At 60.8% G+C, this 27,411-nt stretch overlaps 3 protein-coding genes across 10 annotated transcripts in view; 2 read left to right on the top strand and 1 right to left on the bottom strand.

Annotated features, from left to right (window-relative positions):
* Positions 1 to 3,732, top strand: part of TMEM94 (transmembrane protein 94) — a 35,866-nt gene extending 32,134 nt beyond the window's left edge. For 2 of the 3 annotated variants that reach the window (XM_060082940.1, XM_060082939.1), the window contains exons 26-34: positions 25 to 214; positions 455 to 532; positions 822 to 907; positions 1,168 to 1,249; positions 1,458 to 1,606; positions 1,688 to 1,782; positions 1,876 to 1,969; positions 2,144 to 2,314; positions 2,492 to 3,732. In XM_060082940.1, the coding sequence (XP_059938923.1) occupies positions 25 to 214; positions 455 to 532; positions 822 to 907; positions 1,168 to 1,249; positions 1,458 to 1,606; positions 1,688 to 1,782; positions 1,876 to 1,969; positions 2,144 to 2,314; positions 2,492 to 2,564 (1,018 nt within the window). In that variant the 3' untranslated portion in view covers positions 2,565 to 3,732. Of the gene's footprint in view, positions 1 to 24; positions 215 to 454; positions 533 to 786; positions 908 to 1,167; positions 1,250 to 1,457; positions 1,607 to 1,687; positions 1,783 to 1,875; positions 1,970 to 2,143; positions 2,315 to 2,491 lie in introns of those variants that run through there. The other variant, XM_060082941.1, reaches the window with a different exon arrangement.
* CASKIN2 (CASK interacting protein 2) lies at positions 3,558 to 17,409 on the bottom strand. Of its 3 annotated transcripts, none has more exons than XM_060082943.1 (20): positions 17,335 to 17,409; positions 15,553 to 16,101; positions 11,489 to 11,540; positions 10,869 to 10,966; positions 10,321 to 10,466; positions 10,122 to 10,217; positions 9,905 to 10,035; positions 9,603 to 9,711; positions 9,145 to 9,253; positions 8,851 to 8,945; positions 8,131 to 8,392; positions 7,888 to 8,009; positions 7,728 to 7,788; positions 7,523 to 7,614; positions 7,201 to 7,311; positions 7,021 to 7,122; positions 6,793 to 6,931; positions 5,188 to 6,654; positions 4,874 to 5,096; positions 3,558 to 4,431 (listed from the first exon to the last, which is right to left on the bottom strand). In XM_060082943.1, the coding sequence occupies exons 2-20, from the start codon at positions 15,644 to 15,646 to the stop codon at positions 4,341 to 4,343; spliced, it is 3,600 nt and encodes a 1,199-aa protein (XP_059938926.1). In that variant the 5' UTR covers positions 15,647 to 16,101; positions 17,335 to 17,409; the 3' UTR covers positions 3,558 to 4,340. The 3 variants fall into 3 exon arrangements, with proteins under 3 accessions (XP_059938926.1, XP_059938927.1, XP_059938925.1); XM_060082944.1 differs by having other exon boundaries at positions 15,553 to 16,052; positions 17,335 to 17,393; XM_060082942.1 differs by having other exon boundaries at positions 17,251 to 17,384.
* Positions 17,410 to 18,516: 1,107 nt separating this feature from the next.
* Positions 18,517 to 25,602, top strand: TSEN54 (tRNA splicing endonuclease subunit 54). Of its 4 annotated transcripts, none has more exons than XM_060082401.1 (11): positions 18,517 to 18,586; positions 18,730 to 18,894; positions 18,992 to 19,055; positions 19,139 to 19,222; positions 19,552 to 19,650; positions 20,632 to 20,684; positions 22,266 to 22,367; positions 22,552 to 23,198; positions 24,105 to 24,165; positions 24,480 to 24,596; positions 25,098 to 25,602. In XM_060082401.1, the coding sequence occupies exons 1-11, from the start codon at positions 18,531 to 18,533 to the stop codon at positions 25,246 to 25,248; spliced, it is 1,599 nt and encodes a 532-aa protein (XP_059938384.1). In that variant the 5' UTR covers positions 18,517 to 18,530; the 3' UTR covers positions 25,249 to 25,602. The 4 variants fall into 4 exon arrangements, with proteins under 4 accessions (XP_059938384.1, XP_059938386.1, XP_059938387.1 ...); XM_060082403.1 differs by having other exon boundaries at positions 24,460 to 24,596; positions 25,098 to 25,260; XM_060082404.1 differs by lacking the exon at positions 24,480 to 24,596.
* The last annotated feature ends 1,809 nt before the right edge of the window (positions 25,603 to 27,411 follow it).

The raw sequence follows: 27,411 nt of genomic DNA, 5'->3' as shown, positions 1-27,411 counted from the left end.
GTGCTTCCCCCTTACACTGAGCAGCATTGCCCTGGATCCCCTGTACCCATCCCGCTGCTCCTGGGAGACCTTTGGCTACGCCACCAGCACGAGCATGGCCCAGGCCTCGGACGGCCTTTCTCCTCTGCAGCTCTCGGGGCAGCTCAACAGCCTGCCCTGCTCCCTGACCTTCCGCCAGGAGGAGACCATCAGCATCATCCGGCTCATCGAGCAGGTGGGGGCTCGGGGCGGGGGCTCGGGGGCAGGGGAGCAGGTCCTGCTTGGGGTGGGCAGACGCGACACAGGACCACCCTGAGCTCCCAAGGGTGGTTCACGTCCAGGCGAAGCTCTCCCAGGCAGTTGAGTTTGCCTCCGCCCCTCCCTAGCGGGAACATTTGGGGCATCTGGCTCTTGGCTGAAGCTTATCAGCTGTGGGGCCTGAGAGAGGCCACAACCTGTCCCTCCCGGTCCCTAGGCTCGGCACGCCACCTACGGCATTCGCAAGTGCTTCCTCTTCCTGCTGCAGTGCCAGCTGACTCTCGTGGTCATCCAGGTGAGGTGGGGCCAGCACGGGCATCACCCCTCCCTGCTCACTCCTTCACTCAAGGGCCGGTTGAGAGGCTGGGAGGATGCAGCACAGCCTGGGGGCCCCCCAGAGCCTCTGTGAACCCCCTGGGCTTTTGGAGATGACCCCGCCGGCAGAATAGTGTCCCCTCCAGCGCCATCTCCTCTCAGCCAGGACGTGAGTCTCCGTCTGGGCACAGGGCGAGTCAGCCCTGGGGCTCCCAGTGTCTTACTCTTTGCCAGAATCTCATCGTGCTTCCCGGCTTCTCCTGGTTCAGTTCCTCTCTTGCCTGGTCCAGCTGCCGCCAGTCCTAAGCACCACCGATATCCTGTGGCTGTCCTGCTTTTGCTACCCTCTGCTCAGGTGAGAGGCCGGGCCGCCCCTCCATGCCCCGGCAGGCAGGGTTGGGATGTCACCAAGTGTCCTCAGGAGCCCAGGTTCAGGAAGCCATGCTCAGTGCTCACTTCTGGCACAGGAGGCCCGGGGGCACTCTCTCCCTTGTCTTATCCCATCTGCCCAGCAGACTTGCCCTCACTCTCAGGACTCCCGAAGTCCTTCCCACATGAGAATTGGGGGACAGAGGGTCACAGTCACCACCCTTCACTGAAGTTCCTGCTTTTCAGCATCTCTTTGCTGGGGAAACCCCCCCATAGCTCCATCATGTCTATGGCAACGGGGAAAAACCTTCAGTCCATTCCTAAGAAGGTAAGCAACGTGGAGCCCTGTGAGCCTGGGCTTTTCCTGAGGAATGTCGGTATGGAGGGGGCTGAGCCTTGGGGGAGGGAAGCGGGGGTGTGTGGGGTGGGAGGAATTCCATCCGAACTTCCCCAGACCAAGGGGGAGGGGTGGTACAGAGCTGGGAAAGATCATTGCTCCTTATCCCCTGGGCCTGACGGGCCTCCTCTTCCCGCAGACCCAGCACTACTTCCTGCTCTGCTTCTTGCTCAAGTTCAGCCTCACCATCAGCTCGTGCCTCATCTGCTTTGGCTTCACACTGCAGAGCTTCTGCGACAGCTCCCGGGTCCGTAACCTCACCAACTGCTCCTCCATCATGCTGCCCAGGTGGGTCCCGTCCCGACACCCCCGCCCTGGTTTCCCTCCCCGGGGCCCAGAGGAAGCTGAGCCCACGCCTTGCTTTGGCAGCCACGCCGAAACGGCTCCAGCCTGGTTTGACGACTTGGCCAACGGGCTGCTGCCGGCTCAGAAGCTCGTCACTGCCCTGACTGTCCTGCACACTGGTGAGGGGCTCCCCGGGGCTGGTGAGGCACCCTGGGGACCAGGCCTCTGGCCGTGTGAAGTCTGACACCCGCCACTGACCCCATTTTCTCCAGTCTTCATCTCCATCACCCACGTGCATCGCACCAAGCCCCTGTGGAGAAAGAGCCCCTTGACAAACCTCTGGTGGGCGGTGACCGTGCCCGTGGTGTGAGTCTCTCTGGGATGGAGGGTGGGAGCAGGGGAGGGGCTGCAGCGGGGCTGTGATTTGAGGGCGGGCTTAGGGCCAGAGGTTGAAGGGTGCCCTCCTCAAGCTGTTCCTGCTGAGAAAAGCAGGGAAGGAAGCAAGAGACCCCGCTGATGCAGGGCTGCCACCTCCTGCAGGCTGCTGGGGCAGGTGGTCCAGACAGCAGTGGACCTGCAGCTGTGGACACACAGGGACAGTCACGTCCACTTTGGCCTGGAGGACGTGCCTCTGCTGACGTGGCTCCTGGGCTGCCTCTCCCTGGTCCTCGTGGTGGTCACCAACGAGATCGTGAAGCTGCACGAGATTCGGTGAGCCACCGGCTGGGTGCCCCCTCTGGGCCTGGGTGTGTTCCCTAAGCCCGTCACCTCCTGGGGCACCGTTCCCCTGCCTTCCCACTGCCGTCCCGCCCTCCTCCTCGGGTGTCCTGCCCGTCCCCCGGTCTGGAGGTCTGCGCTAACCTGGACTTTAATTTCCCGCCCCACCAGGGTCCGGGTCCGCTACCAGAAGCGACAGAAACTGCAGTTTGAAACTAAGCTGGGCATGAACTCTCCCTTCTGAGCCACTGGCCGTGGTGGTCATAGTTGCCCTGGATCCTAGGGCTAAAGCCAGACCCATTTCTGAGTCTGGGGAGTTGATATCATGAATGTTTCAGGGTTTGCTCTTGCGCCCCATGGCGTTGGAGGCCCAACTCCCGGTGTCAGACCCAGCTCTCGTCCTGCCCCCGGGGATCACTGAAGAGATGCTGAGCTGTGGCCTTGGCGTCGGGACAGTCTGGCTCTTCCTCACCAGGGGGAGACCCCTGGGCTCCTGAATGTATGACCTCGTGCGCTTAATAGAGGGGCCCTCAGCCCCCTCCACCTGTGGGCCGCCCCCCTTCAGGGTCACCAAATGCAGCGCCCTCTGCTCTTGGGTTTTCAGGCAGAGCCATGAGCCATGGGGCTGAGCTTCCACCTTCTGTGGGAGGGCAGCCGTGGGAGGTCCGAACAGCTCTCTAGGCCACTGTTGAAGGCAGGGGTGGTGGTTCATCCTGCCTGCGCCCCTCTCATCCTGTGTTCCTGGGGCAGAGGCCTGGATTTGGCCCTGAGTACTTTCCCTCCCTCCCTCTGTGGGGGAGTCTCACACAGAGACCTGAAGATGAAGCAGATCCCCCGCCTGGCCCTGGAACCTCCTCCTGTGCCTGCCCTCAAGCTGGCGGAGAGAGCCAGTCCTGGGGTACAGCCCAGGGCTCCTTTCAGCCCCGGCCCTAGTTATCCTGTGAGAATGTTTTCACTGGTGTTATTATTTTTTACTGGAAATGAGCCTTTTAGGAATGAATACAGACTGGTTTGTATTAAAACTGATAAATTCCTGAAGAAAAACCTGTGGCTGGTCCATGAGGCAGCCACTAACGGACCTACCCAAGGCTTCGGCCGGTGACGGAGCCCCTCCGCAAAGGTGAGGAGGGGAGGGCCCAAGCCTTCCTCCTTGTGCATCAGTGGGAGCTCTCGGGTCCGGCTCAGGCGCGACCCCTGGCTCAGAGGTCTGTGGCGCAGATCCAAACACACAGCCCGATCACGTGGAATGACACTTTCATTGGTGTTAGTTGGGGGAAGAGGTTAATGGTTACAGAGCCGGGGCCTGGGCCAACCAGGTCAGGCTTCCAGCCCCAAGGCGGGCAGGGGTGCTCTTGCTGTGGTCCGAAGACCCTCCCCCACTGCGTCCTCTCAGGCAGTTATAGATAGAATAAATTCCATTTAAAATATATGCATTTCTCTCTGCTTAAAAAATAACATTTACAGTTGGGAAAGTCTGGACTTTGGGGGACCTGTGAATCCCACTGCCCCCACCCCCACCAGCTTTGCCTCACTGAGGGCAGGCAGGGGCGGAGGCTGGCCTGGCCGCTTGTTTACGTGTCCTGTGAACACCTGCAGGGAACCAGGCCAGACACACCGCCTCCTCCAGCCTCTCGGCGCCAGGACAGCACAGTGGGTGGCCAGAGGGCCTTGGCACAGGGGCTTGAGACACTGGGGGGACAGAGGAGGTACCCCTTCTAGAAGCCCAGCCACCACCTCTTTCTTCCTGGAGAGGAAGCTCTCACCAGGGTCCCTGCCCAAAAGGCAGGGCCATCCCTTCAGGTTACACACTGGGAGGGGGCTCTGCTGAGGTGTCAGGTTCTGACGAGTCCCCTCAGCTCCCCTGAGGGCTGCCTCCCAGAGCCCTAGTGCCGACAGCCGCTGGCTTGGAGCAGCAGGAGGGACCCCGCTAGGGCGGCAGGGGCGGCGTCCGTGCCGGGGGAAAGGCAGTGGCTGAGGAAGGTCACGGTGGGCACTGCTGCAGGCTGCCAGCAGGTCCAGCTCAATCCAGCATGGCATCCAGCTGGTTAGCCAGGGCGTCGAACATGGTGCTGATGTCATCCAGGATGTGCTTGGTGGAGGTGCCCGGGGGGCTGCAGCAGGGGAAGGACCAGGTCAGATCAGCCAGCGGTCTGCACCCTGCCGGCCCTGGGCAAGGGGGCTGCTACTGAGAGCGTGGTTGGTGCGCGCACTTTGCGTGCATCTTCTCCTAATTCTTACAACTTCCCGAGGCAGTAGGAGTTACCGTTCCCTTCCTTGCACAGAGACGCTGGGGCTCACAGGGAGAAGTGACTTGCCCAAGCTCACGTGCCTCTAAAGTGGCGGCCACCAGGATTCCCTGCAGGTCAGATCCGGGTGACCCCAGGCCCAGGCTCCTCCCATCCCAATAGGGGCCCCCCAGCCTGAGGATCTGCCCAACGTGACGGTGACATCTTCCTCCCATCATTCCCGGAACCCTGGGAAAAGGCTTCAGGATTCGGGTGGAGCTGCTCTCATCCCGCCTTCTCCCCCTCCGAAGCGCCCAGCACCCCTCACCCCTCTCGCTCCTCAGCACCAATGCTCTTCTCCGCGGCCCGCAAGGCAGCTGCCAGGGATGAGCTGGTCTGCTCCAGTCTCTGCTGGGCCCGGCCTGGGCCCGTGGCCCCAGTGTTCTCTGGCCTTGGAGGGGGCACAGGGCGGGGGCCGAGCCGGGGAGCCAGCTTAGGGCCAGAAAATGCCAGCTGGGTGCAGGCCACAGAGACAGGCTTGGGGGCTGTTCCTGCAGAGACAAAGAGGTTGTCTTGTGACTCAGCTGGGCTGGGCACGAGCGCTGCCAACACCACCCTCTCCCCGCAGGTCCCGCCTCATACCTGCTCCGGGCACCTTGAGGAGGGCAGCAGGGGGAGCCGGGGGCTCCATCTCCCCGGGCCGCCGACTGTTTTCCAGAGCCGGCCCCGGGCAGGGAGCCACGGGGGGCTGGGTTGGGGGGCTGGGAGAGAGAGGGGCTGAAGCTCCGGGGTTTGGGAGGCTGCTAGGGTCAGGCCGGGGAGGGCTGGCAGAGGCCGAGGGGGACTCGCCGGGGGTCTGCGAGGACAGGGCGGCAGGGGGGCCGGGCGTGGCGCCGGCCACCCCGAAGGCCAGGAGCGCCGTCTGCAGTGGCTCCCTCTCCCGGCATTTGGGCCTCCGCTTAACAGTGTCTGACTCTGTGAGGTTGAAGTCGAGGCCAGCAGGCACAGGCGTCTCCCGGGGTTGGGGGCCCGCCGGCTTGGGCCTCTGTTTGATCGTCAGGTTCCCCTCCTCCGCGAACGGGAGCCCCTCCCCTGAGCTGCCCCGAGACGGGGGTGTCCCCTCGGGCCCTGGGTCCTCCTCCTCCGTGTCCGATGCGGCGCCAGCCGGGGCGGGCAGACCGGGGGGCTCCGAGGGGCCCGTGGGTTCACTGAGTGTTCGCCTCCGGGGCCCCGGGGCCCCCTCCTTGGGCGCCGGGCTTCCATCTGGCGGCGGCGGCGGCTCCAGGGTGGGGCCAGAGACGGAGCTGAGGCGCTTGGGGGGCGGGGGCGGGGGGCCTTTGCGGCGGGCCCGCAGGGCGAAGGACTGGCTGCGGGGCGCCCCTCGGGTTGGGGTCGGGCTGGGGCTGGTCCGGGCGAGGGCGCTGCGTCCTGGTCGCCGAGTGAGGGTGGCGTAACTGCCCAAGGCACTATCCACTGGCCCTTCGGCCTCCCCCTCGGCCTCCCCCTCGGCCGGGCTGGGGCGGCTCAGGCTGTGGGACCGGCGCTTGGGCCGAGGCGGGTCTGGAGGAGTGGCCAGCGGGCCGGCCAAGTAGGAGAAGGCCCGGGGTGCGCCAGGAGGCGGCCCTGGGGCTGGGCTGGAGGGCGAGCCCTGGGGGTACATAAAAACATAAGGGGGGGCCCCTTGGCCAGGAAGTGGGGAACAAAGCTTAGGGGGCCGCTCTGTGCCCTCTGGAAGATTCCTCTCCTGTGGGGTGTTGGGGTCTCCGCCACTGGGCTGGGAGGCAGGCTGTTCCTGCGAGTGCCCGGAACCCCGTGAGCGTGCCCCGATGCTCTCCTGGCTGGGGGAGCGGGCAGGGGGCAGGGGGAGCGGCTCAGGGCCACCCCCTGCCATGGCCGCCTGTAGCTCTGGGCTCAGCTCGCTGCCCTGGAAGGTGAGGAGGCGCGGGCCAGCCACAGCCGGACCGTCCCCATTCTCCAGCCCCTCGATGGCCATCAGCTCCGGGCCCCTGGCCAGCCGGCGGCCGCCGTCACCTGGGGCCTCCCCCTGCAGTAGGCCCCGCCGAAGCTCAGCCAGCCGCTTCACCCCCAGCATGAGCTTCTTCTGATGACCTGAGAGGGGTGGATAGAGGCGGAAGGGTTAGCTGGGGCTGGGAAGGGTCACCCTCATCCCTCCTGGACCCCCGAAACATTTTGGAGACCCTCCAAGGCACGCGGGGGCCCAGCCAGAAGGCCCAGGGCAGTCCTCACCGAGCTTGTTGACTCCGATCTCCTGCAGCTCCTCCCAAGTGAGGTCGGCCACCAGCCCCATGGAATCGTAGCCGCTGCTCACCAGCTGCTTGTGGTACTGCGGCAGCCCCAGCGCGCACAGCCACTCCAGCAGGTCTGCCTGCAAAAGCAGCACCGTCGGCCCCCAAGCCAGGAAGGCAGTGCAAAGCCGCAGCTGCAGGTGGGAGCCCGTGCCCGTCGCCCACTCACCGGGATGTAGTTGGGTAACCACTCGGCGATGCTGAGCTGGGCGATCTCGGAGGCTATCTTCTTCCTGTGCCCGGGCTTGGTCACCCCGATGGCCGTCAGGTCCTGCCACACAGAGTCATGCCATCAGGCCCCCTCCTCTGCCCACTGGTTCCTGCACTGCCCTCCCGCTGCAGCACCTACCTCGGGTGTCATGCGGCTGATAGTTGGCACGTCATAGCCAGCCTGCAGAAAGTGGGCAGTGTAGCCCTCCAGCTGGAACTCGCTGAGCCAGTTATGAATGGCCTGAGCGTCCTGTGGTGTGGGGGGAGGGGTGAAGTTAATGGAGCTGAGTCTGCTGGGGCGGGGGCTGGGGCAGGGGTGGGGGGGTGGTGCCAAGGCCACAGACCAGCCACTGACCCCAGCCTCCCCAGGGGCCTGGTCTGAGCAGGGACTTAAGTCCACACTGAGGCCCATCCCAACCCCTACCCTGGGCTCGCAGCCCACTCCCCAGTGCAGGTCACACCTTCCCCTCCAGCAGCTGCTCCGGCCTCACGTCCTGGGTGAAGAGCTGCTCCCCGGAGCGGTAGTTGGCCAGAGGGCGGTGGTTTGGGTTGTCTTCAAGGAGGGAGAGAAATGGAATCGGGGTGGCAGGACGAAGGGGTGCCAAGCCCTCAGCCTCCCCACCTGCACCTCTCCTAGCCCACCCAGGTCCCAGTCTCCCTTCCTACCTGCCAGGGATGGGGGGTGCAGTCCTGGCAGCACCTGGTCCTCTCCAGCAGAGGGCAGTGGCTGGAGACAGGGAAGGAGCTGACTCTCACTTGGGGAACTGGCAGTGGGTGTGGGGGGCCCGGCCCTGGTCCCAACCAACGCCCCCCCCCGCCCCCCCACCTGGGCATTCTCAATAAGGAGGCCAGTGCTGTGGCCGTTGGTGCCCTCGGAACTCTGTCCGCTGCCGGCACTGCGGATGCTGCCCACGCTGCCCTCGCTGCCCACACTGTTCCTGTCACCTGCTGCAGGGGGCAGAAGCCAAGAGGTTAGAGCCCCAGTTGGCCCTGCCAACAGCTGACTGGCAGCTTGCCAGAGCCAGATGTCTATCCCGGTACCCAGCACTGCCCCCCCAGGAGGAGGTACCTGGGCTGTCTGGGCTGAGGCCCACCCGAGGCAGCTGGCCATAGGTAAGGGGGTGCAGGGAGTCATCAGCAGGGGGCTGTGGTGTCCTGGAGAGGCCTGGGCGCAGGGTGGTGGACGCAGAGGGGAGGCGGGGTGCAAGGACGCCCACCCGCTTGCTGACCACTTCAACGATGCCCGGGGGAAAGTAGCCCACACGGTCCGTGCCCCTCTGGCTCTCGTGGATGTGGCCCTTCCAGCGGCCGTCGGGATGCTGCTCAAGCACCTGTGGCAGATGGGCAGGGGGACGGACGATGCCATGGTCACGCGCTGCACCAAGTGCCCAGCCCTGCAGCTGCGGTCCAGCTCTTCCCCTCCCCCCGGGGAGCTGGCCTCTGGTGCCCAAGCTGGCCCACAGTTCTGGCCCTGCCACCAGCATCCAGCCCAATCCCCTGGGTGCCTCCAGGGCATACCAACAAGAGTCTGGAGTCAGCCTGGGTTCAGATCCCAGCTCCACTGCTTGCTAGCTTGTGACTTTGGACAAACTGCTTTCATTCTCTAAGCCTCAATTTTGTCAGCTCCAAAGAGGAAATGATAAGAGCACCTACCTTACCTGGACTGGGAAGAATTCAACGAGCTCGTGCATATAAAGACCCTAACACAGAGCCTGATCCACAGTAGGTGCCCAAGTAACTGACAGCAATCATTTGTGTTCTCAAAGGAATGCCTGCACTGGGTCCTCACCGTGATGACGTCCCCTGCCCGGACATTGAGGGCAGTGGGATCGTGGAGGTTCCAGAAATCCTTGAGTGCTCGGACCTTCAGGATCCCTGAGGCCTCTAAAAGAAGAAGGACAGGTGTCATCTGAGGGTCCTTAGGGCATCTTCCCACCCCTCCAGTCCCCTGTTCATGACCCTCCCCCAGGTCCCTGCCGCATCATCCCCGCAGCAACCCCCCAGACCAGCCCGGGGCCCAGGAGCGTGACATATCCGCTCCTGCTCTGCTTCCTGGGCTGGGTCTTCTCCCCCACACACTCACCCCGCAGTAGCTGCTTGATTTCCCGGCTGGCCTGGGAGGTGGTGAACTGATTCACGATGTCCAGCGCCGTCTGGTTATATGTGTTCCGGACGTTCACGTCCACCCCACCCTGGGTGCACAGTGCGGGGTAAGCCTGTGCTGAGCGCCTGGTTTGTTGCTTCTCCCAATTCTCACAGCTACCCAGCAGGTAGTTACTATTTTCAGATTTTACAGATGAGGAAGTGGAAGCTCAGAGATAGGGTCAAGGATGAGCTCAAGGTCACTCAGCTAGTAAAAGGCAGAACCGGGGCTTGAACCAGGTCCGTCTGCTCTCCAGCCCCTTTGCATGGCCCCCACCCATATGCAAAACACCACGTTGCCAGTGGAGACCCCCTCCCTTGCCTCCCCAGCCGGTCTTGGACCCAGCACCCGCTGGGGACCCGTCCACACCCGCGGGCTGACCAGGGGTCCACACGCACCTCCAGGAGCAGCCGCACCACCTCGGTCTTGCCATACAGCGCGGCCTCGTGGAGTGCTGTGCCTGTCTTGGTCTGGCGGTTGATCTCAATCCCAGCTCTCAGGAGCTGCCTGTGGAGGGGAGGGTGAGTTACTGGGGCAGAGGGCAGAGGGCAGGGGGTGGGGAAGGAGAGGAAGCTGATTGCTGCAGGCTGGGAGAGAGATCCAGAGCGAGGGTGAAGAGGGCAGCAGGGCAGGGCACTGAGGGGACGTCGCCAGTCCCACCGGAAGAGGATGAGGATGTTGGGGGGGCCCCGGTGGGTACCTGATGACCTCTCTGTGGCCGTTCTTGGCAGCCAAGTGCAGGGGTGTGGTATAGTTGGGGTCACACGGGTCCTTGGCCTCACCCTCCAGCAGTGCCACACATAAGTGGCTGTTCAGTAACAGCTGGGCCACCTGCAACAACCAGCACTCAGGTAGGGCCTCCTCCTGAGACCCCAGAGATGCCCAGAACCCAGTACCCCAAGGGCAGCAGGCCCCACCTTGAGCCGTCCAAATTCGCAGGCCAGGTCCAAGGGCGTCTTCTTGGCCTTGTTGACCAGGCACGGGTTGGACTGATGCTGGAGAAGCATTTCTGACTGGGGTGGAGGGAGCCAAGTGAGGGGTCTGGCCTGGCCGGCCCCCCGTGCCAGCCCCCCTCTCCCTGCCCCCGTGCCCCTGTAGGCTGGCAGCGTCACGTACCACTTCATAGTGTCCGTACTGGGCAGCCAGGTGCAGCGGGATCTGCCCATCCAGCGAGGCGGCGTTCACGGCCGCAGAGGCCCGCAGTAGCAGCCTCACGGGCTCCAGCCGGCCCTGCCAGGCTGCATAGTGCAGCGGGCGCATGCCTGCCAGAGGGAAGGGGTTTCTAAAGGAGGTCGAGGGATGGCGTGGGGCCGGAGGAGGGAACTGAGCAGAGTCTGGAGCCATCCCAGCTGGAGGGGAGAAGCGAAGCTGGCTTCACCCGGGTTTGGTCAGGGAGAGGTCCGGCTGCCTGGGGCTGAAGCCAGAATCCCACCTTGTCCACCACGGATGATCTGGTGACCTTGTAACGGTGATGTAACCTCAACTTCCTTACCTGGATAATGGGATGTCAGTACCACCCACTACCCCAGAAGGCTGTGAAGACTGAGGAGGTAAAGCATTTGCAAGTTCAGAGAAACTATGCCAACATCTATTAGCATTGCTATGATGTAGCAGGAGCAAACTCTGACCACGGGGTCTGGGGTGCGGGTACACTGGGCTCTCACCATTGCTGTCCTTGATGTCAACGGTGGCCTGAGCCTCCAGCAGCAAGGCTATGAGCTCCAGGCTGCCCCCCAGGGCGGCATGGTGGAGAGCCGAGAATCTGGTGTGGTGGGACACAAGGTCGGGGGTGTCAGTGAGCGGCCCCCCGCCCCCAAATCCTGGTCTTCCACAGCAGACCCATCCTGGGGGCTGTCAGGGATGAGTTATTTGCCCACTGCACCCCCAGCCCCCCACCCTGCCAGCCCTGCCACGGGAGCACAGAGCAGCCGGGCTGCAGCATGAAAGGGCTCAGTGTCTGCGCTGAGAGGCCTGTTTGTCTGGCCTCCCTCACAGCCGGCCCAGGGGAGGGGGCCGTGGGAGCAGGAGCCCGAGGGCTCCTACCCTCCAGGGAGAAAGGGGGGCCCAGCAGGAATCTGACCCAAGGAGGCCCCTCAGAGAGGCACCAGGGCCCCCTCCCCTCCCTCAGGGATAGCTCCATGGGCAGGCGCGCGGGCAGGGCCCTGAGCTCTCGACAAACACGCTTCAAGGGCCAAGTTTGAGAGGGGAAGGGACTCTAGGCCCCAGGTCTTTCCACTGCCCCCCACCCCCACAGTTTTCAAGAGGGACGGGGGCTCCCGCTCACCCATCAGCATCCTGGTAGTTGACGTTGAGTCTCTTCGTGGAGCCAAGGAGCTCTGGGGGTCAGAGCGGGAGGCATCAGGGCACCCTCGAATGATCCGCCCTTACCCACACCTAACCCAGTGCTCCCTCCCCGCCCACCTCCCGCCTCCAGCTGACCTCTTGGAGTGCAGGAAAGCACCTGCCCCATGGCCCTTTAGCTGTCAGTCCCTATGGCTTCCCACCCTGGCCCATCAGCTGGAGGGCGCCGCTGCAGCAGTGGCCTGGCTTCCCTGGGCCCCCAGCCCCGCTTGTTTATAGGGTCAAAGGGGGCGGAGATGGGGGGGGGACTGGCATGCTGTGCCCTCAAAGGACAGTCCCACGAGCGCATGGTTGGCATTCCTGCCTGAATGGGCCAAGGAGTGAGCCTCATTGTCCCACGGGCCGAGGGGGCTGGGAGAGAAAGGAGAGGGCACCAGAAGCTCGAGAGTAGAGGGCAGATGCCAGGGCTGGACTCAAAGGCCACACTGCCCGGCCCTGGGTCATCCCTGAGCGGAGCATAGTGGGGAAGGTGGCGTCACTCAGACCTCACCACGCCCTGGCTCTGCCACATACTAGCGGTGTGACCTTGGACAAGTCATTTGACCTCTCGGGTTGTGTCCTCATCTGTAAAATGGGCTGATCACAGAAGCTGCTCACGGGGGTTGTGAGTACAATGCCTGACCCTTGTGAAAGATGGGAGCTCTCACCATTCAGCACTCCTTACATGTTAGCCATTATTACCAAGAGGCTGTCCTCCAGCGAAAGCTGGTACAGTCCCCTCAGGGCCCCTGTCAGGGGAGTAACTGCTGACTCTGCACCCACAGGCTCCTGGCAGAGAGCTCTGTGCCCCGGGGAGCAAGGGGAGGATGCTGGTTTATCCCCCTCTCGGGGACAGGGACGGGGTTCAGACAGGTGTGCTCCACGTGTGAGCCAGGGCGTGGGAGGGGGTGGGCCCTGAGGAGTGTTGCGGAGGGGAAGGAGAGTGCCTGTCACAGGCGGGCCCCTGCCTCCTGCTGGAACCCACCCCTGCCGGGAAGGAGGAGGCCTGGCTCAACCCGGCTGGGCAGGGTGCCAAGCATGCTGGTCCAGGCCTGCCCCCCAGGCCCTGGTGGGCCCCTGAATACCCCAGCAAGACAGGGCCTCATTCCAATAGGGAGGGACCAAGGCTGCAGTGAGGAGCACAGGATGGGGAGGGGGAGACAGCTACACTTAGGGCTGAGCTGAATACGCTACAGCGAAAAGGTAGATAGAGTCAAAGAGTGACGGAAGAGGTGAGGGGGTGGGGCCACAGGGAAGAAACCCAGGCCTCCCAGCCTTCCTGTAGCCCCCTTGGAAAGTCCTTGTCACACAGAACCATTCAGGGCAGTGGAAAGAACAGGGGCCCTAGAAGCAGGAAGTGCGTGACTCAAATTCTTCTCCCTCTTACTGGCTGTGTGACCTTGGCCAGCCCTGGTACCTCTCTGAGCCTCAGTGAAGACAACGAGGTCAAGCAGGGAAGAGGCACAGAAAGTCCCTCCAGCTACTGCCAACCTGGACAGCCTGGGCTGGGGCAGCTCGGCGGTGAGATGCAGCCCCTCCGGGGAGTGGCAGGACAACATGACAGAAGGGACAGGAACAGGGGCAGGGCCAGGCTGGGTGGCTCTGTTCTTTCCAGAACAATGGCCGGAAAGGCGGTGGGGAGAGGCTCAGAGGGACTGAACTGGGGACCTTGATGGGAGGGTGGAGGGTCCTAGGTTCTTGGCAGTGGCTCCTGGTACTTCCCCTGCGGTACAACCTTCTTCCCAGGCCTGGCTCTGCGGATGGAAGGGTCACTCCTCCTGATTTAGGCTCGGGCAGAGGATGTGAGCTCAGCAGGCCGCCCCCAGCCCACTCCATTTCCTCTGGCCAGAGAAGGAGACAGCTCAGAAAAGGGAGCAGGGGAGGAAGGGAGGAAGGTCAGAGGCAAGGCCAGGGCAACTGTAGCCCTCTCCTCCCAGCCACCTGCTCCCTGAAGAGGACCTGGGTAGGCAGGGAAAGCCGGCCCCCAGTGACCAGATGTCAGATGCAGCAGGCTGAGGGACAGCCAGAAAGCTTTAGCCACGGCCCAGAGGGAAAAACGGGAGCCCTGCCACCTCCCTTCCAGCAGTTTCCTTTGCCTTCCTGGGTATGGAGCAGGAGTGTCCAGCCTCCCTTCTCAGAACTGCTTCAGAATCATCCGAAGAACTTTCGGATTTGCAGAGTCCTAGGCTCTCTGTGATGATTCTGTAATTCTGGGAGAGACCGGGGAGTCTGTACTTTCAGAACTCTCTCTAGGTAATTCTGATGGGCAGCCGAGTGTGGCAGCACAGGGCAGAGGGCTCAGGCTTGTCTTTGATCTGCCACACAATGGCCGTGTGACCTTGGGCAAATCACTAACTCTCTCTGAGTGTCAGTTTCCTTATCTGTAAAGTGCATGTAGAAGTACCCATCTCCCAGGGAATAGAGGGGATTACAATATTTCATAAACTGTAGGGTCTGCAAAGGTCACCTTGTGATCTCCTTTTTGTCACCAGCTTCTCAGAGGACTGGGAGTGGGGACAGGTGGTTCCAGGACCCTATCGCTCTGTGCCTGTGCCTACACTCTGTGCAAGTCCCCTGGGGAGTGGGGGGAAGGATCATCTTCCTCCACAGATGTTTCCCCCCCGGGCACAGGGGAGCTTCCCGGAGCCTAGGAGCCTGGCTGCAAGGTTTCAGCCACCAGCCTCCAGCCACTTGCCCTCCTGAGGGCCTCACTTTGAGGTCTGAGGCCCCAGGGCTGTGAGGCCAGCAGCAGCTCAACCAAGGCCCTACTGGGCAGGTTGCCAAAAGCAACACAGAGGTGAGGGGAGGAGGGGCAGTGGCTCCCACCCTGGGGCCTCCAGGGCCCTCCCTGGACCCTCCTTGGCACCTTACCCATCGGGCTCACCCTGCATCCACTCCCCCAGGGTACAGAGAGCACCCCTCACGATTCCATCTCCCTACTCCCCGGGTGTCCTGCCCTGGCGTGTAAGTGGGGACACTCACACACGTGCACAACTCCCAGGCCCTTAAAATCCTTCCTTCTGGCACCCCACACTCCCAGGTGTGGGTGGGGATAATTGGACATCTTCAGGTAGCCTGGGGGACTCCTTCCTGTGCAGAGGGCCAAGCTGTGTCTTGGGCTAGAGCCCCAGCACTCCAGAAGGACCCTCTCTCCCCCAGCCCGAATCTGGTGGCAGGAGCCATCTCCTGTCCCTGCTCGTCCAGGAACTCAAGGGGACAAGTCCAGTGTCCTCCTGGGACAGTCCAGAGATCTTGCCCTGAAGCCCAGAGGTCTACTCTCCTTGCAGGGTCTCACTGCAGAGGTACTCAGGAGATGGAAGTCAGGTGTGGCCACCTGTGCACAGAGCTCCCACAACCCTGTCGACTAGAGACCCCAGGCTGCAGAGAGACCTCCAGAAAATTAACTTTGGACACACACCCCCAGGGGACACAGGCAGATAAGTCAGGGGGATGGGGGCTTTAGTAAGCAGTTAGATAATGTTGAACTTTGTTTTAAGCAGAATTCCCTTTAAAAAGCTATCTTACAGATATCTCCATCAAGCTGACAAAAACACAAGAGATGCTCTGGTTGAACTGGGGGGTGGGCGTGGAGGTTGAGCTCTAGCTATTCAGTCTTTCCCATCTCACTGCCAGAGACCCCACGGCTCCAAAGAACACATTGGAAAAACCACCTGCTAAAGGCAACTCCATGAGGGCAGGACTTTTAGTTTGTCCTGTTCACTGCTGTGGCTCAGTGCTTAGAGCCTGGCACACAATAGGCACTCAAAAAAATTAGAATGAACGTACTTCAATCCTTTTACTTTACAGGTGAGGAAACTGAGGCCCAGAGAGGTAAAGTGACTTGCCTAAGGGTTCACAGCAAGGGGGACCCAACTTCCTCACTGGCTCTCCCACACAGAGGCACTCCCACCCCAAGTCCCCAGATCAGAGTGACCACCCAGGCCTCTCTCCACAGCCTGGCACTCTGGGGAGGGTCTCAGCTGGATAGTCACCCCAGCAAGTACTCACTTGTCTTTGTGGCCTTGACCTTAGCCACCAGTTTCTGCACACCAGTCACATCTCCATTCTTGACAGCGAGGATCAGGTCCTGTTCTCGACCCATCCTGGTCCCTGGGCTGGGCTCTGAGCTCAGGACTCCAGGGCAGAGGCAGGGAAACGGGTCTAAGCCGAGGTGTCAGGGTGCCATCCCTTGGCCCTCTGGAGGGCCAGGTGTCCAGGGGGAGTGTGTCTGGTGTCCCAGGCAGTGGGCTTCTTGTTAGGTGCTGATGGGTGCCCCCTCAAGGTGCTTCGTGAGCTGCCACCACAAGCAGGAAAGCTGATCTCTGATGGGGCAGAGGCTGTGTGGAAATCTGAACGGATATCAGCTTGCAGCTTCCGACAGCCCAGGGATGGGCCAGGACTGGGGGCGCCAATCTTTCCAACGTGGCTCAGGAGCACCAGTGCCCACCCAGAGAGCAGCCAGCATTCCCTCACACCTCAGTCAGCAGCGGTGGACATGTCTCAGGGGTCTGCAAAAGGTGTGGTCCGCTGAAGGTCTGCTGAAGGCTGGGCCAGAGTCTGTAAGGGTCCCAGAAGCAGGGCTCAGAGAAAGAACAGGACAGGGCTTCCAGGGGGTCCCCCAATCACCCTGGCTGCCCTTCTGAGTCAAGGGAGGGGCTGAGCCACTCAAAAGGGGGAGGGAGCCGCCATGCATGAGAGGAGTATTTGGAAGCAGGGAGGTGGTGTTCTGGGAGGGGGAGGCTGAGTCACTGAGGCCCCAGGGCACCTGGCAGCACCTCAACCTGGGGTAGGAGAGGCCCTGGCAGCACGACACGGGGGCAGGTCGGGCCAGCAGCCTGTTCTCCACAGCCTGAGGCTCTGACACCCACAGACAACTGGTGGGCCAGGAGGTGGGGCCTGAGAGGGTCAGGCACAGGCAGACGGGCAGGGGTCACTCCCTGTGGAAGGTGCCTACCCCCAGACTCTTCCCTATCCAAGCTTTGCTGTAATAGCTGGATGCCCTAGCCCCAGGGCTCTTTTTGAATTCACAGGGTGGACTGGGGAGTTAGGGCCCCCCATCTCTGGCGGGGTGTCTGCCTGCAGGACAGGGAGGCTTTACAGCACCTGTTGTTGACCCATCCTCACCCCTTGTGTGGGATGGGGAAGCAGCTGGGCGGAGAACAGAGGTGAGAGCCGGGGCACTGCTGGTAAATGGGGCTGCCCGCCCTCCCAAGCCTGAATCTGAGGCCCAGAGCCCAGACTTCACTTTGGAAAAGCTTACGTCAGTTCCTAGGTGGCCGAGAATTTGTTGCCCGAGTCCTGTGGCATGAGACCTGTGCAGGCCTGCGGCCCTACCTGGGGTCCTCCTACTCCCCAAAAGTCCCAAGCCCAAAGCAGATGGCACTCCAGCTCAAGGCTCGCGGCCGACATTGGGGGAGGGCGCCCCTGGCAGTGCATGGGGTCGGGCTGGCTCCCCCGCCCCCCGGAATGCCAGTCCAGCGCCGCGCAACCCCCCAACCCAGCCCAGCCCAGGCGGACCGGGGAACAAAGCGGCGGGAGGGACCGGGAGGGCCAAGCGCCGGAGGGATTGATGCGGGAAGACGGTACAGGGGAGCGAAGAGGACGGAAGGACACGACAGATGAAGGCGCCCGCGGATCCCGCAAGAAAAGTTAGTTTGTGCCCGCCCTCAAGGGTGCTGACCCCCAGATCAGTCCCCGCAGTCTCACCTCTCCCAGCCTCCCCGCCGGGGGTCCGGCAGGTCCCGCTCCGTCCCTGGCACTCTGGACGGTGGCTCCCACTGCCCCCCTTACCCTTTTTCTCCTCCTTCTCCTTTTCCAAGGCCGGCTCGGCGCCTCCCGCAGGAAATCCCGCCCCTCCCCCCTCCCTCCGGCCGGATCGGGAGCGGAGGGACCGTCCCGGCAGCGCAGTCGGACTGTCAGTCAGTGCCTACGGCCCCGCCCCGATCCGCGTCAGGCCCCGCCCCCTCTCTCTGGTCCGGACCGAGGACGCTGGCCGGGTCAGCGCATGCGCCCAGGTGAAGCGGCGTGGGTGGGGCAGAGAGTGCGTGCAGCTGCCTCCTGGCTGTGGAGCCCCGGGCGACCCGGGGCTCTAGAGTTCAGACCGAATGGTGAGATACCCTGTTTGTGACTGGGTGGGACAGAAGACGTGATGTGAAGGAATCTGGGAACAGAGACCCAGGAATCCCACTTGGGAAGCCCCCCTTCCTCTTTGACCCTCGCCCTTCCCGGGACTCCCGCGGCGACCTCCGCCCGCGGCCAGAGTCGCCGACCCACAGCCACTGGTCGGGGCAATGGTGCCACCTAGCGGACCGTGTCGGAACGACCCACGGTGGCGGCGGCGGCGGGGACCCCAGCCTTGAGGAGGTGCTAATGATGGGCTGGGGTGGCGCTTCAGCACCATCGTGGGTCGGACAGCGCCTCCCCCCAACCCGCCCCGGCCCTGGAAACCCGGCTTCGGACCCTCTAGGAAGGGGCCCAACGGAAGACCCTGAAGGAACTCCGAACCTCCCTAGACTGCACCTGACAGCCCTCGGTGACCTTCAGTTTGTGAAGGTGGAATTCAGGAACCCAAAGCTCTCCCTTCTCTAAACCCCCTCTTCTAACCTCCCTGTCCAGCCTGGGTGGTGGGGACTAAGCATCCCAGGGCTGCGGTGGGGAGGGTCACGCATTTGACTCTTCATACTACACTTTTCTAACGCCGGGCTCCTCAAGTTTTACTAGAGAGAAGCCCAGAGGCGGGCTGGGGATAGGAGAGGGGAGCGCCTCCAAATCCAGAAACCTGCAAGCTCTCCGCCCCTGGAATCGAGGCACATGTTTGTGGGCAGCCTCTAGGACCCAGGACACCCAGGAAGGTGGAAAGCAGGTGGACTGATCCGGAGACCCGAGGAGTAGAGGTAGGATCCGCGGGCGCTAGGGCCGCGCGGAGTTCCGGCGGTGGGCGGGGCGTGGGCGGGGCGCGCGCGCGCGCAGCGGCAGACCTCAACCCCATGGATCCCGAACCCGGGTCAGCCTCGGTGGAGGTGCCTGCCGGGCGCGTGCTCAGGTGCGGCGCGGCCCGGCCCGGGGGAGGCGCCGGGACCGCGGAGTGGGCGCCGGGAAGGGCCCGGGCACCCGGCACTGGGATCCAGGCCTGGGCCGAGCGGCCCCGACTGCGCGGCGCTAACCCCGCTTCCCTTCCTTCCCCAGTGCCCCGGAGCTCTTCGCTGCCCGTTCCAGGTCCCAGAAGCTGCCCCAGCGCTCGCATGGCCCCAAGGACTTCCTCCCCGACGGCTCAGCGGCCCAGGCTGAGCGACTGCGAGTGTGCCGCGAGGAGCTCTGGCAGCTGCTGGCGGAGGAGCGCGTGGAGCGCCTGTGAGGGGGCCGGGCCGGGGCGGGGGCGAAGCGGGGCGGACGGACCCGGTAGACTAATCCAGTAGACTGAGATGGACCCCTCCCTACTCCTCGCCAGGGGCAGTTTGGTGGCCGCCGAGTGGAGACCGGAAGAAGGCTTCGTGGAGTTGAAGTCTCCTGCGGTGAGCGGTGGGGTTCAAGACAGGGGACCCGCCTTCTCTGCCCTCCTGGCTCCTTTGTGACATTTGCTCTGGATCCCACGCAGGGTAAATTCTGGCAGACCATGGGCTTCTCAGAGCAGGGCCGGCAGCGGCTTCACCCGGAAGAGGCCTTGTATCTGCTGGAGTGTGTGAGTGGGGCCCTGGGAGAGTGGAGAAAGGGTTGGGACCAAGGAACCAGAAGGACGTTTTTATTGGAGAAAAAGTATATACAACTGAGTATTCAGGGAGCTTGTGACCTGATTTCTAGAGCAGGAGACAAGAATACCACGCAGAGAGCAGGCATTCCAGTCGAAGTTAGTGGTTGCTGCCTCCCTCTCCCCCCTCCCCTTCCTGGTTGGCCCTATTCTTGCTGTGATGAGGGGGTCGTAGCACGCAGATATCAGAGCAGGGAAGTTGCCTCATTGGCTGTGCCACTGCAGGGACGGTTCACAACCCGAGCTGTTGGCCCCGCTTCCAGGGCTCTATCCAGCTCTTCCACCAAGACCTTCCACTGTCTATCCAAGAGGCCTACCAGCTGCTGCTGACTGAGGACACCATGACTTTCCTGCAGTACCAGGTATCTGCCACCCTCTCCCGGGAGAGAAGCCACCCATCCACTGAACTAATGAGTATTTATAAGTACCTCTGAGGTGCTAGGCACAGAGCCATGTGCTAAGGCTACAAGACCTGCAAGGGCTCTGTTGTCATGGTGCTTACATCCTAGTGGTGGCCCTTGGGTAATATATAGGTAAGCAAGCAAATGGATGATTGACTTCACAGCTGAGTGCCAGGAAAAAGACAAAGAGGACGAGGGGCACCAGGCTAGAGACAGAAATGTGGACACCATGATGGCATGGATGGTATTTCAAACCCCACTGGGCTGTACGGAGGTGTGGCCAGAGTAGAGGGCTGTGTCTGAGACCTGGGGCACTCTAACCTGGGAAGGTCAGGGGGAAGATAAGGGAACTGAAGAGGGTCTGGCAATGCAGGAGGAAAACCAGGAGAGGTGGCATCACAGAAGCCAAGAGAAGGTCTTTCCAGGAAGAAGTGCTTGGCTATGTTGAAGGCTTGAGAGATCAAGCAAGCTGGGGGCATTCCTGCCTACATCTCTCAGATATGGATACAGGGACACAAGGATGAACATGTGGTTCATCCAAAGACTATTCCCCCCATCCCACCCATCTGTGGAGGTGCTGCGGGGCGGCCAGGTGTCCACCACCTTCTGCTATCTTGTCTTTATTGTAGTCAGGAGCTTCACTGGTGACAGCTTTGGTATCTGAATATTCTAGGGTGTAGTTTTTTTCCTGGTCCATCAATTATCAGCTTTTTGGGATTTGTGTTTAAGAAACCGCTAAATGTCGTTTGTGGCCACAGTAAGGTAAGGGAGAGACAGGAATTCAGAGACTTGAGACCTTAGTTTGGGGAAAGCGTTTATAATGGAGTATGGTCCTACCAGTCCCAGGGTTTGGAATCTGGGGGTGTGGTGAATGGCTTCTGTCTGGAGAAACTACTTGTTTTCAAAAGTGGACGTCTGACCTCTACTTTTTTGTCTTATGAGGTCTTCAGTCACCTGAAGAGACTGGGCTATGTGCTTCGACGATTCCAAGCAAGGTAAATCCCTATCTTATTTCCCTCGAATGTATTCTAGTCCTGAAACCTGGCTGACTGGCCCCAAAGTAGAAAGTGGCCTCTCCTTACCTGCAATCCTTGGGGAACTGCAGCTTTCTGAACAGGCTGGAGGTGCTCTATTGAGAGCCATGTTGGGACAAATCTGGGTCATTTCACCTTATCCTGGGCTATCAGATTGAGCCCCATCTTCAGCCCGTTCACTCCACGGATAACAACTGAGCACCTACAGCTCAGCGTGAGAATGGAGATACGGTACCGGAACAGTGCCTGGCACTTAGTAGGTGTGCAAGCAGATTTGTTAAGTGAAAATATGAATGAAGGATCAAGTGAGGAATTAACAGTTGAGTAGGGTTTCACATTCCTTTTGCTAGGTTAAGTGTTCTTTCCTTCTGGGTCTTCTGAGGATCAACACCTTAGTAATCCAGCACAGCTAAGAGCCACAGAGACTTTCAGGCTCAGGAGGAGAAACTGGTACAGCCTTTGCAGGTTCACAGTATGTCAGAAATGCTCTAGAACAAGCACATCCTTTAATTCCTGAAAGTGAAACATATATTAAGGAAATAGTCACAGATGTGTGTGTAAGTTCACCTGTGAAACGTGTTTATTCATTCAGTCATTTGTTCAACAGTATTTATTGGCTACCTACTGGGTGCCAGGCCCTATGCTGGTTGCTGAGGAATAGCAGAGAGCAAAATCACTGCCCCCACAGAACTTGTATTTAGTGGGGAGCTTACATGAAACACCATCACTTTGCGAAATCAGTGATCTTGGAAACATACTATAAGCCCAACAGGGAAAGCATGGTCACACAGATTAAAGTTTATCCCTTAGAGCAATGCTATTTGATAGAACTTTCTGTAGTGATAAAAATGGTCTGTGTCTGTGTTATCCAGTATACGTGGCTTGTGTCACCATGGGACTGAATTTTTAATTTTGTTTAATTTTAATAGATTTAAATTTAACTTAAATAGCCCCTTTTGTCTAGGGCGACCGTATTGGACAGTACAGCCTCACAGCCATAAAAAAATCATGGCAGGGAAGAATGAATAATGTCCATAATATACTGTTGAGTGTAAAAAAAGACTACACGGTAGTATGTTAGTACAATGTTATTTTTGAGAGGGAGAAACATGGAGAAAGACAGTATGCGTGTTTGTAAGAAACAGCGTTAGGAAGACAGTATGTGTGTTTGTAAGAAACAACGTTACAGTAGTATCTATGGGTTTTATTTTTATTTTTCTTGATTTTCCAAGTTTTCTCGTCCTCCTGATTTTTCTCACTAGGGATTAATTATTTATTGCTGGCTCTGCAGGAGCCCTGGTTTCAGGGAACCTCTGTTCAAAGGTGCCATTGGTGAGACCCAGAGGCCTGGACAAAGATGCATGGGCAGGCCCCTGTGTCTGCCCCCATGTACCCCGTGTGCAGGTCTGCCTGGGGCCTTAGCCCTTGGTGATGGCTCTAGCCCCTGGTCCATGACTTACTCTGAGCCAGTCCCTCACACATTCCATGGGGAGCACCAGACTGAGGAGGTGGATCTGTTGCCTGCCCCATTCTCGCCCACAGCTCCGTCCTGTCCCCTTACGAGAGGCAGCTGAACTTGGATGGCAGTGTCCAGCGCTTGGAGGATCGGAATGGCAAGAGGAAGAGGAGGAGCTCCAGCTCTCAGTAATGCTCCCCACACGGCCACTCCCCAGGGAGAGCTTTGAGGGAGTGCTGGTGTTTGGGCCTTGGAGAATGCCCGGGCTTAAGAGCTGGGCTTGGGCTCAGGGAGGCTGTAGGGCACGTGTGGGTCGCGTGCACCTCGGCAGTCAGGAGCAGATGTGCTGCATTTCCTCCCCACGTCCCTCAGGTCCATTAATAAGAAGCCCAAGGCCCTGGAGAACCCCCTGCAGGGGGTGGATGGGACACCCGAGAGCCTGGCAACCTCCAGCCCACCTCCCCGATACCAGAACAGCCGATGCCCAGAGGAGAAATCCCAGGAGTCAAGCCCCGTAAAAGGCCCCATGGGCCCCTTTCAGCTTCTGGGGTCCCTGGAGCCCTGCCCTGGGCTGGCCACGGAGGGGGTGCGGTGCAGCCAGGAGAGTGGCAAAATGGAGAACGGGGTCACGGGGGCTTGCAAGCCACGCTGGAACTTTGAGCAGATCTCCTTCCCCAACATGGCTTCAGATAGTCGCCATACTCTCCTGCTTGCCCCCGCCCCAGAGCTGCTCCCGGCCAACGTGGCAGGGCGGGAGACAGACGCTGAGTCCTGGTGCCAGAAGCTAAACCAGCGGAAGGAGAAGCTCTCCAGGCGGGAACGGGAGCAACAGGCAGAGGAGGCCCAGCGCTTCCGGGAGGATGTAAACTTGGATCCCGAGGTGCAGCGCTGCTCCAGCTGGCAGGAGTACAAGCAGCTGCTGCAGAGGCGGCACCTGCAGAAGACCCGGAGCCGCCCCCCACACCTGTGGGACCAGCCTGTCACGCCCTTGCTGAGTCCCGGTCAGGCAGACTCCCCAGGTACCCCCTCATCCTGCCATGGGCCACAAGACTTTGAACGGGGCATGGATTGACCACAGCTGATGGAGGCTTAAGAAAGATGGGGGAGGAGAGAGCTATCAGTGGAGTGGAAACCACAAGGATAGTCCATTCTGGGAGGCAGCAAAGACACCCAGGTGGGAAGGTTTAGAAATGGCAAGTCAGTGCCCAAGGAGAGGTGAGGAGGAATGAAAACTACAACCACGTCCTTAAAATCATAAACGAGATGCATGTGGAGTGGCTCTGCCACCAACTGGCTGTGGTTCCCTGTTCTCCCACCTCTGTCAGAGGAGAACAAGGGGGTGATATATTGGTCAGATAAAAGGAAAGCTTCTTGTATGCCCTGCATGTTAAGAATAGAGAACTAATAGGCAAGAATTGTGTTAGCGAATTCAGAACTACAGTCCTTAATGGGAACATGGTGAGTTGTAAGTAACTAGAGTCGTGTTGTTAGAGCAGTTAAATTTGAATTTCAGATAAACAACTAATTTTTTTTAGTATCTGTATATTCCAAAAGTTGCATGGGGCATACCTATACTAAAAAAAAGAAATCTGGGGCTTCCCTGGTGGCGCAGTGGTTGAGAGTCCGCCTGCCGATGCAGGGGACACGGGTTCGTGCCCCGGTCCGGGAAGATCCCACATGCCGCAGAGTGGCTGGGCCCGTGAGTCATGGCTGCTGAGCCTGCGCGTCCGGAGCCTGTGCTCCGCAACGGGAGAGGCCGCAACAGTGAGAGGCCCGCGTACCGCAAAAAAAAAAAAAAAAAAAAAAAGAAAAAAGAAATCTGCTAAATCTGGTAATCCTAAACTAGATGGCAGATTCAGAAATGTCAGGGGGAGTCTGGATGGTTGACTGCCCTCACCAACGCCTTATTTTCACCATCCTTGTAGCCACAGTCCTTCAGCATATCTCTGTGCTGCAGACGACACACCTTGCTGATGGAGGTGCGCGGTGAGTTTCCAGGTAGTGCCTGTCTCCACAGTACTTTGGGTGCCGGCAGGAGTTGGCAGCTGGGGTTTTACTCCTGAAGTTGGGCATTAGCTGGGGGAATCATTCTAGGGACCCCTACCCTGGCTAATATTCACGTATATCTAGGGGAGAGGGAGGAGTGAGAGACAAGAGTAGATTTTCCCCCAGCTTCTCAGATAAGGTAGCTGTCCCTCCTTAGTCCCCCTGGAGGAACTGGGGGAGGGAAAGGGTGGTGTGGAAAGAAAAGATGGGGGAGGAGAGCCCCTGTTTCCTAAGGTTTCTCACTCTGTCCTCAGGCTGGTGGAGAAGTCTGGGGGCTTGGAGATCAGCTTTGATGTTTACCAGGCTGACGCCGTGGCCACCTTCCGAAAGAATAACCCTGGCAAGCCCTATGTCCGGATGTGCATTAGTGGGTACGGGACCAGCGAGCACTTCCCCCGGGCTGCTGCCAGTTCTCTCATAAACTAGCTGGACCTCCTCTCCATGCCCCTGGCTAGTTCATCAGTCCCTGAGAAGAACCAGCGGTCCAGAGAGAGGCCCCATAGCCAGTTAGTGCTACAGGAACCCAGGCCTCCCAATCCTCACCTTGCGTTCCTGGCATTTTCGAGTAGTCTCCTGTGCCACTTTAGTCCCAGGCTCACCCAGCAGAAGGGGTGTGAATCAGAGGGATTTCCAGGCTAAGAGTGGCGAGAACCCTACTCTTCCTAGTCCCCTTACCCAACCAGGGCTCTGGGTGTTACTTGGAGAACTTAATCAGAGCTGTGCAGTTTGCAGACAGGAGAGCCCAGGGGCCAGACTTCTTGTACCCCAACCAGGGAAGGGAATTGCCCTTCCCTGGGAGCCTCAGAGGGTTGGGTTCTCAAAGCCTATGGGTGGGCTCTGTTCAGGTCTCAGTCTAACCTTGATTCTCGCAGATTTGATGAGCCAGTCCCAGACCTCTGCACCCTCAAGCGGTTGTCCTACCAGAGCGGGGATGTTCCTCTGATCTTTGCCCTGGTGGATCACGGAGACATCTCCTTCTACAGCTTCAGGGACTTCACGCTACCCAGGGATCTGGAGCACTGACCACGCAGCTCTGGCAGGGCCTGGGGTCTGCTCTGAGGGACCCGGACTGTCTGCTCTCAGGGACCATCTCAGTTGCCTCCTACACCCGGACTCTGACCTGTAGCTTCAGAGGCTAGTCTGGGCTTTGGCCCTGGGTGTCTGATGCTTGCAGGAGAGGGGAGCTTTGCCCTCGCTACCTGGCTGCTGCAGCGCTTCCATGCCCCAGGCCTGAGATTGCTGCCTTGCAGTAAATCCCCTTGGAACTCAGGACTAGATTTCAGAGACCAGCGAGGCGGGGCAGAAGAGAGGACTCCGTGCCTTTAAATGAGAGGGTGCCTGCTTCTTGCGATAAAGCCAAAGCCATTAAAAAATAGATCCCTTTTCTGCTGTGGCTGGATGTACTGGACGAGTCCTCCCTACCCTCCATACCATTGTCCGTGGAACTGGCCCCAGGCACTCACCCCTGCTGTATCCACCCACAGAGAGCGCTGCGTTCTCTGGTGCTAGAGCTAAGAGCAGCCCTCGGGAGGGCAGGAATGCGACCCGACCCTTTCTCTGGGAAGTCACTGACTTCTAGCTAGCTTGGCTTTCAGAAGGGTAGTCCAAGGAGGGAAGATGGCACTCCACTGGTCCTTCCCTGAAGGCAGCCAGGTCCGGGTAGAGGGGCGGCCGAGAGTCGACTTGTCGGTGTGGCTTGAATCCTAGTCTTTCTGAGCTGTGCGGTGGAGCGTGCAGTTCACGGCCTGGCCTCCGCGCCCCTTCTGCTCGTCTCCTCGTTCCTAATCCCCTCCCTCGTCGTGCTGAAAACTCCGGTCGCTGTTGCTGCCGGTGATTCGGAGGAAGGTCCAGGCTTGGGGGCCGCCCAGAGAGGAGGCGCCTCGGCGACGCCCCAGTCCCCAAACCACCTAGTTCTTGGGTCCCGAAACTTGGCCCTGTGTTCGCCAGTCACCCTCTCTGATTGGGTTGGGCGCTTTCAGGAAGAGCCGGCCGGGCTTTGCTCCTCCCTCCGGGGCAGCTCGGGGCCAGGTTGTGGGAGGGACCGTTCCTCGGGCTTAGGAGGTGGCCCGGGGCCGCCGCGCGTTCCGGGAACTATTTCCTCCTCCGGGAGGCGGCGGGACACTGGGCGCGGCGCGGAGTCCTGCGATCAGATGCGCCCAGGTGAGGCCGAGGGCGGGCCGGCAGTCCCTCGTACATATTCACGCGGGCCTCGGCCCCGCCCCCGAGGTCCACGGAGCCGCGGATTGGCCGGATCACGGCCCCCGCCCTCCCCGAGGGCGCCCGCGCTGCGCTCGGCCTCTAAGGCTTTGCGCTACCGGGGGCGGGGCCAGGCCCGGGGGGGCGGGCCGCTGGGGCTCTTCGCTCCGGGTTCCGCGGGCCCGGCCGGCTCACCATTTATGTAAATAGCGGCGGCTCCGCCCCCTGCTCGCCGCTCCGGAGGTGAGCAGGAAGGAGACTGTCGCCCAGCTGCCCGTGGGCTCGCGGCGGAGCGAGCGGAGCCGGACGCGGAGGCCTCGGACGGGGGCTGGCCTGGAGTTCCAGGTGAGGTGAGGGCCGGGACCCACCTAGTCGAGCCCGCCCCCTCGGGGCGCCCGCCACTCGGGGCGGGGAGGCAGGGGAGGACCGGGACCCCTGGCTTCTCCGGACTGGGCGGGGAGGGCTGCGCGCAGATCCGCTCGCCTCGCTCCGGATCCGGTCGCTCCGCTCGTCTGGGAGAAAGACACCTGTAGAAAGTGCCGCTGGGAACTTTTCTGTGCCTGATCCGCCCGCGATTACAGAATTTGGGTTTCGGGTTTGCACAATAGTGTTGGCTTTGGAGAGCAGGGAAACAGGTGCTCGGCCCGGCTGGGTGCGAGGGTCACTGCGGGCGGAGACAGAGTCCCCGGGTCTCGGGCCCCACGTGTAAGGCGCCTGGCCGGAAAGGCAGGCGACGCGCGTCTCCAGAGTGGCCCTCTCTCCGCGAGCGGGGGCCGGAGCGCTTTACGTTGGCGGCTTAGCCCCTGCTCCTGCCATCTGGGCCTTCTCCCTGCCGGCCCTTTGTGCCTCCTAATCCCCGGACACAGGAAGCCCGCGGAAGGGACTTGGGTCTTGGGGCCTTTCTCCGCCTCAGGCGGCTTTGGATACCTTTAGGGGACGTTACGGAGACCCAGTCTCTCTTCCAAGACCACGGGGGTGGGGTTGCGCTGC

This window comes from Mesoplodon densirostris, chromosome 18 (assembly GCF_025265405.1).
Source record: "Mesoplodon densirostris isolate mMesDen1 chromosome 18, mMesDen1 primary haplotype, whole genome shotgun sequence".
Classification (NCBI taxonomy): domain Eukaryota; kingdom Metazoa; phylum Chordata; class Mammalia; order Artiodactyla; family Ziphiidae; genus Mesoplodon; species Mesoplodon densirostris.
Note: the sequence above shows the minus strand (reverse complement) of the source record. Positions and strands in the feature narration are given on the sequence as shown.

What these genes read in the sequence shown, in the direction of transcription:
- CASKIN2 (XM_060082943.1), bottom strand. Translation starts at nt 15,646, where the DNA reads ATGGGTCGAGAACAGGACCTGATCCTCGCTGTCAAGAATGGAGATGTG. An exon ending in TGACATCAAGGACAGCAATG is followed by an intron (nt 10,467 to 10,868) that starts GTGAGAGCCCAG and finishes TCCCTCTGGCAG; the next exon opens with GCATGCGCCCGCTGCACTAT. An exon ending in CCTCAAGGTGCCCGGAGCAG is followed by an intron (nt 5,097 to 5,187) that starts GTATGAGGCGGG and finishes TTGTCTCTGCAG; the next exon opens with GAACAGCCCCCAAGCCTGTC.
- TSEN54 (XM_060082401.1), top strand. Translation starts at nt 18,531, where the DNA reads ATGGATCCCGAACCCGGGTCAGCCTCGGTGGAGGTGCCTGCCGGGCGC. An exon ending in CCTGCCGGGCGCGTGCTCAG is followed by an intron (nt 18,587 to 18,729) that starts GTGCGGCGCGGC and finishes TTCCTTCCCCAG; the next exon opens with TGCCCCGGAGCTCTTCGCTG. An exon ending in CTTGCTGATGGAGGTGCGCG is followed by an intron (nt 24,166 to 24,479) that starts GTGAGTTTCCAG and finishes CTCTGTCCTCAG; the next exon opens with GCTGGTGGAGAAGTCTGGGG.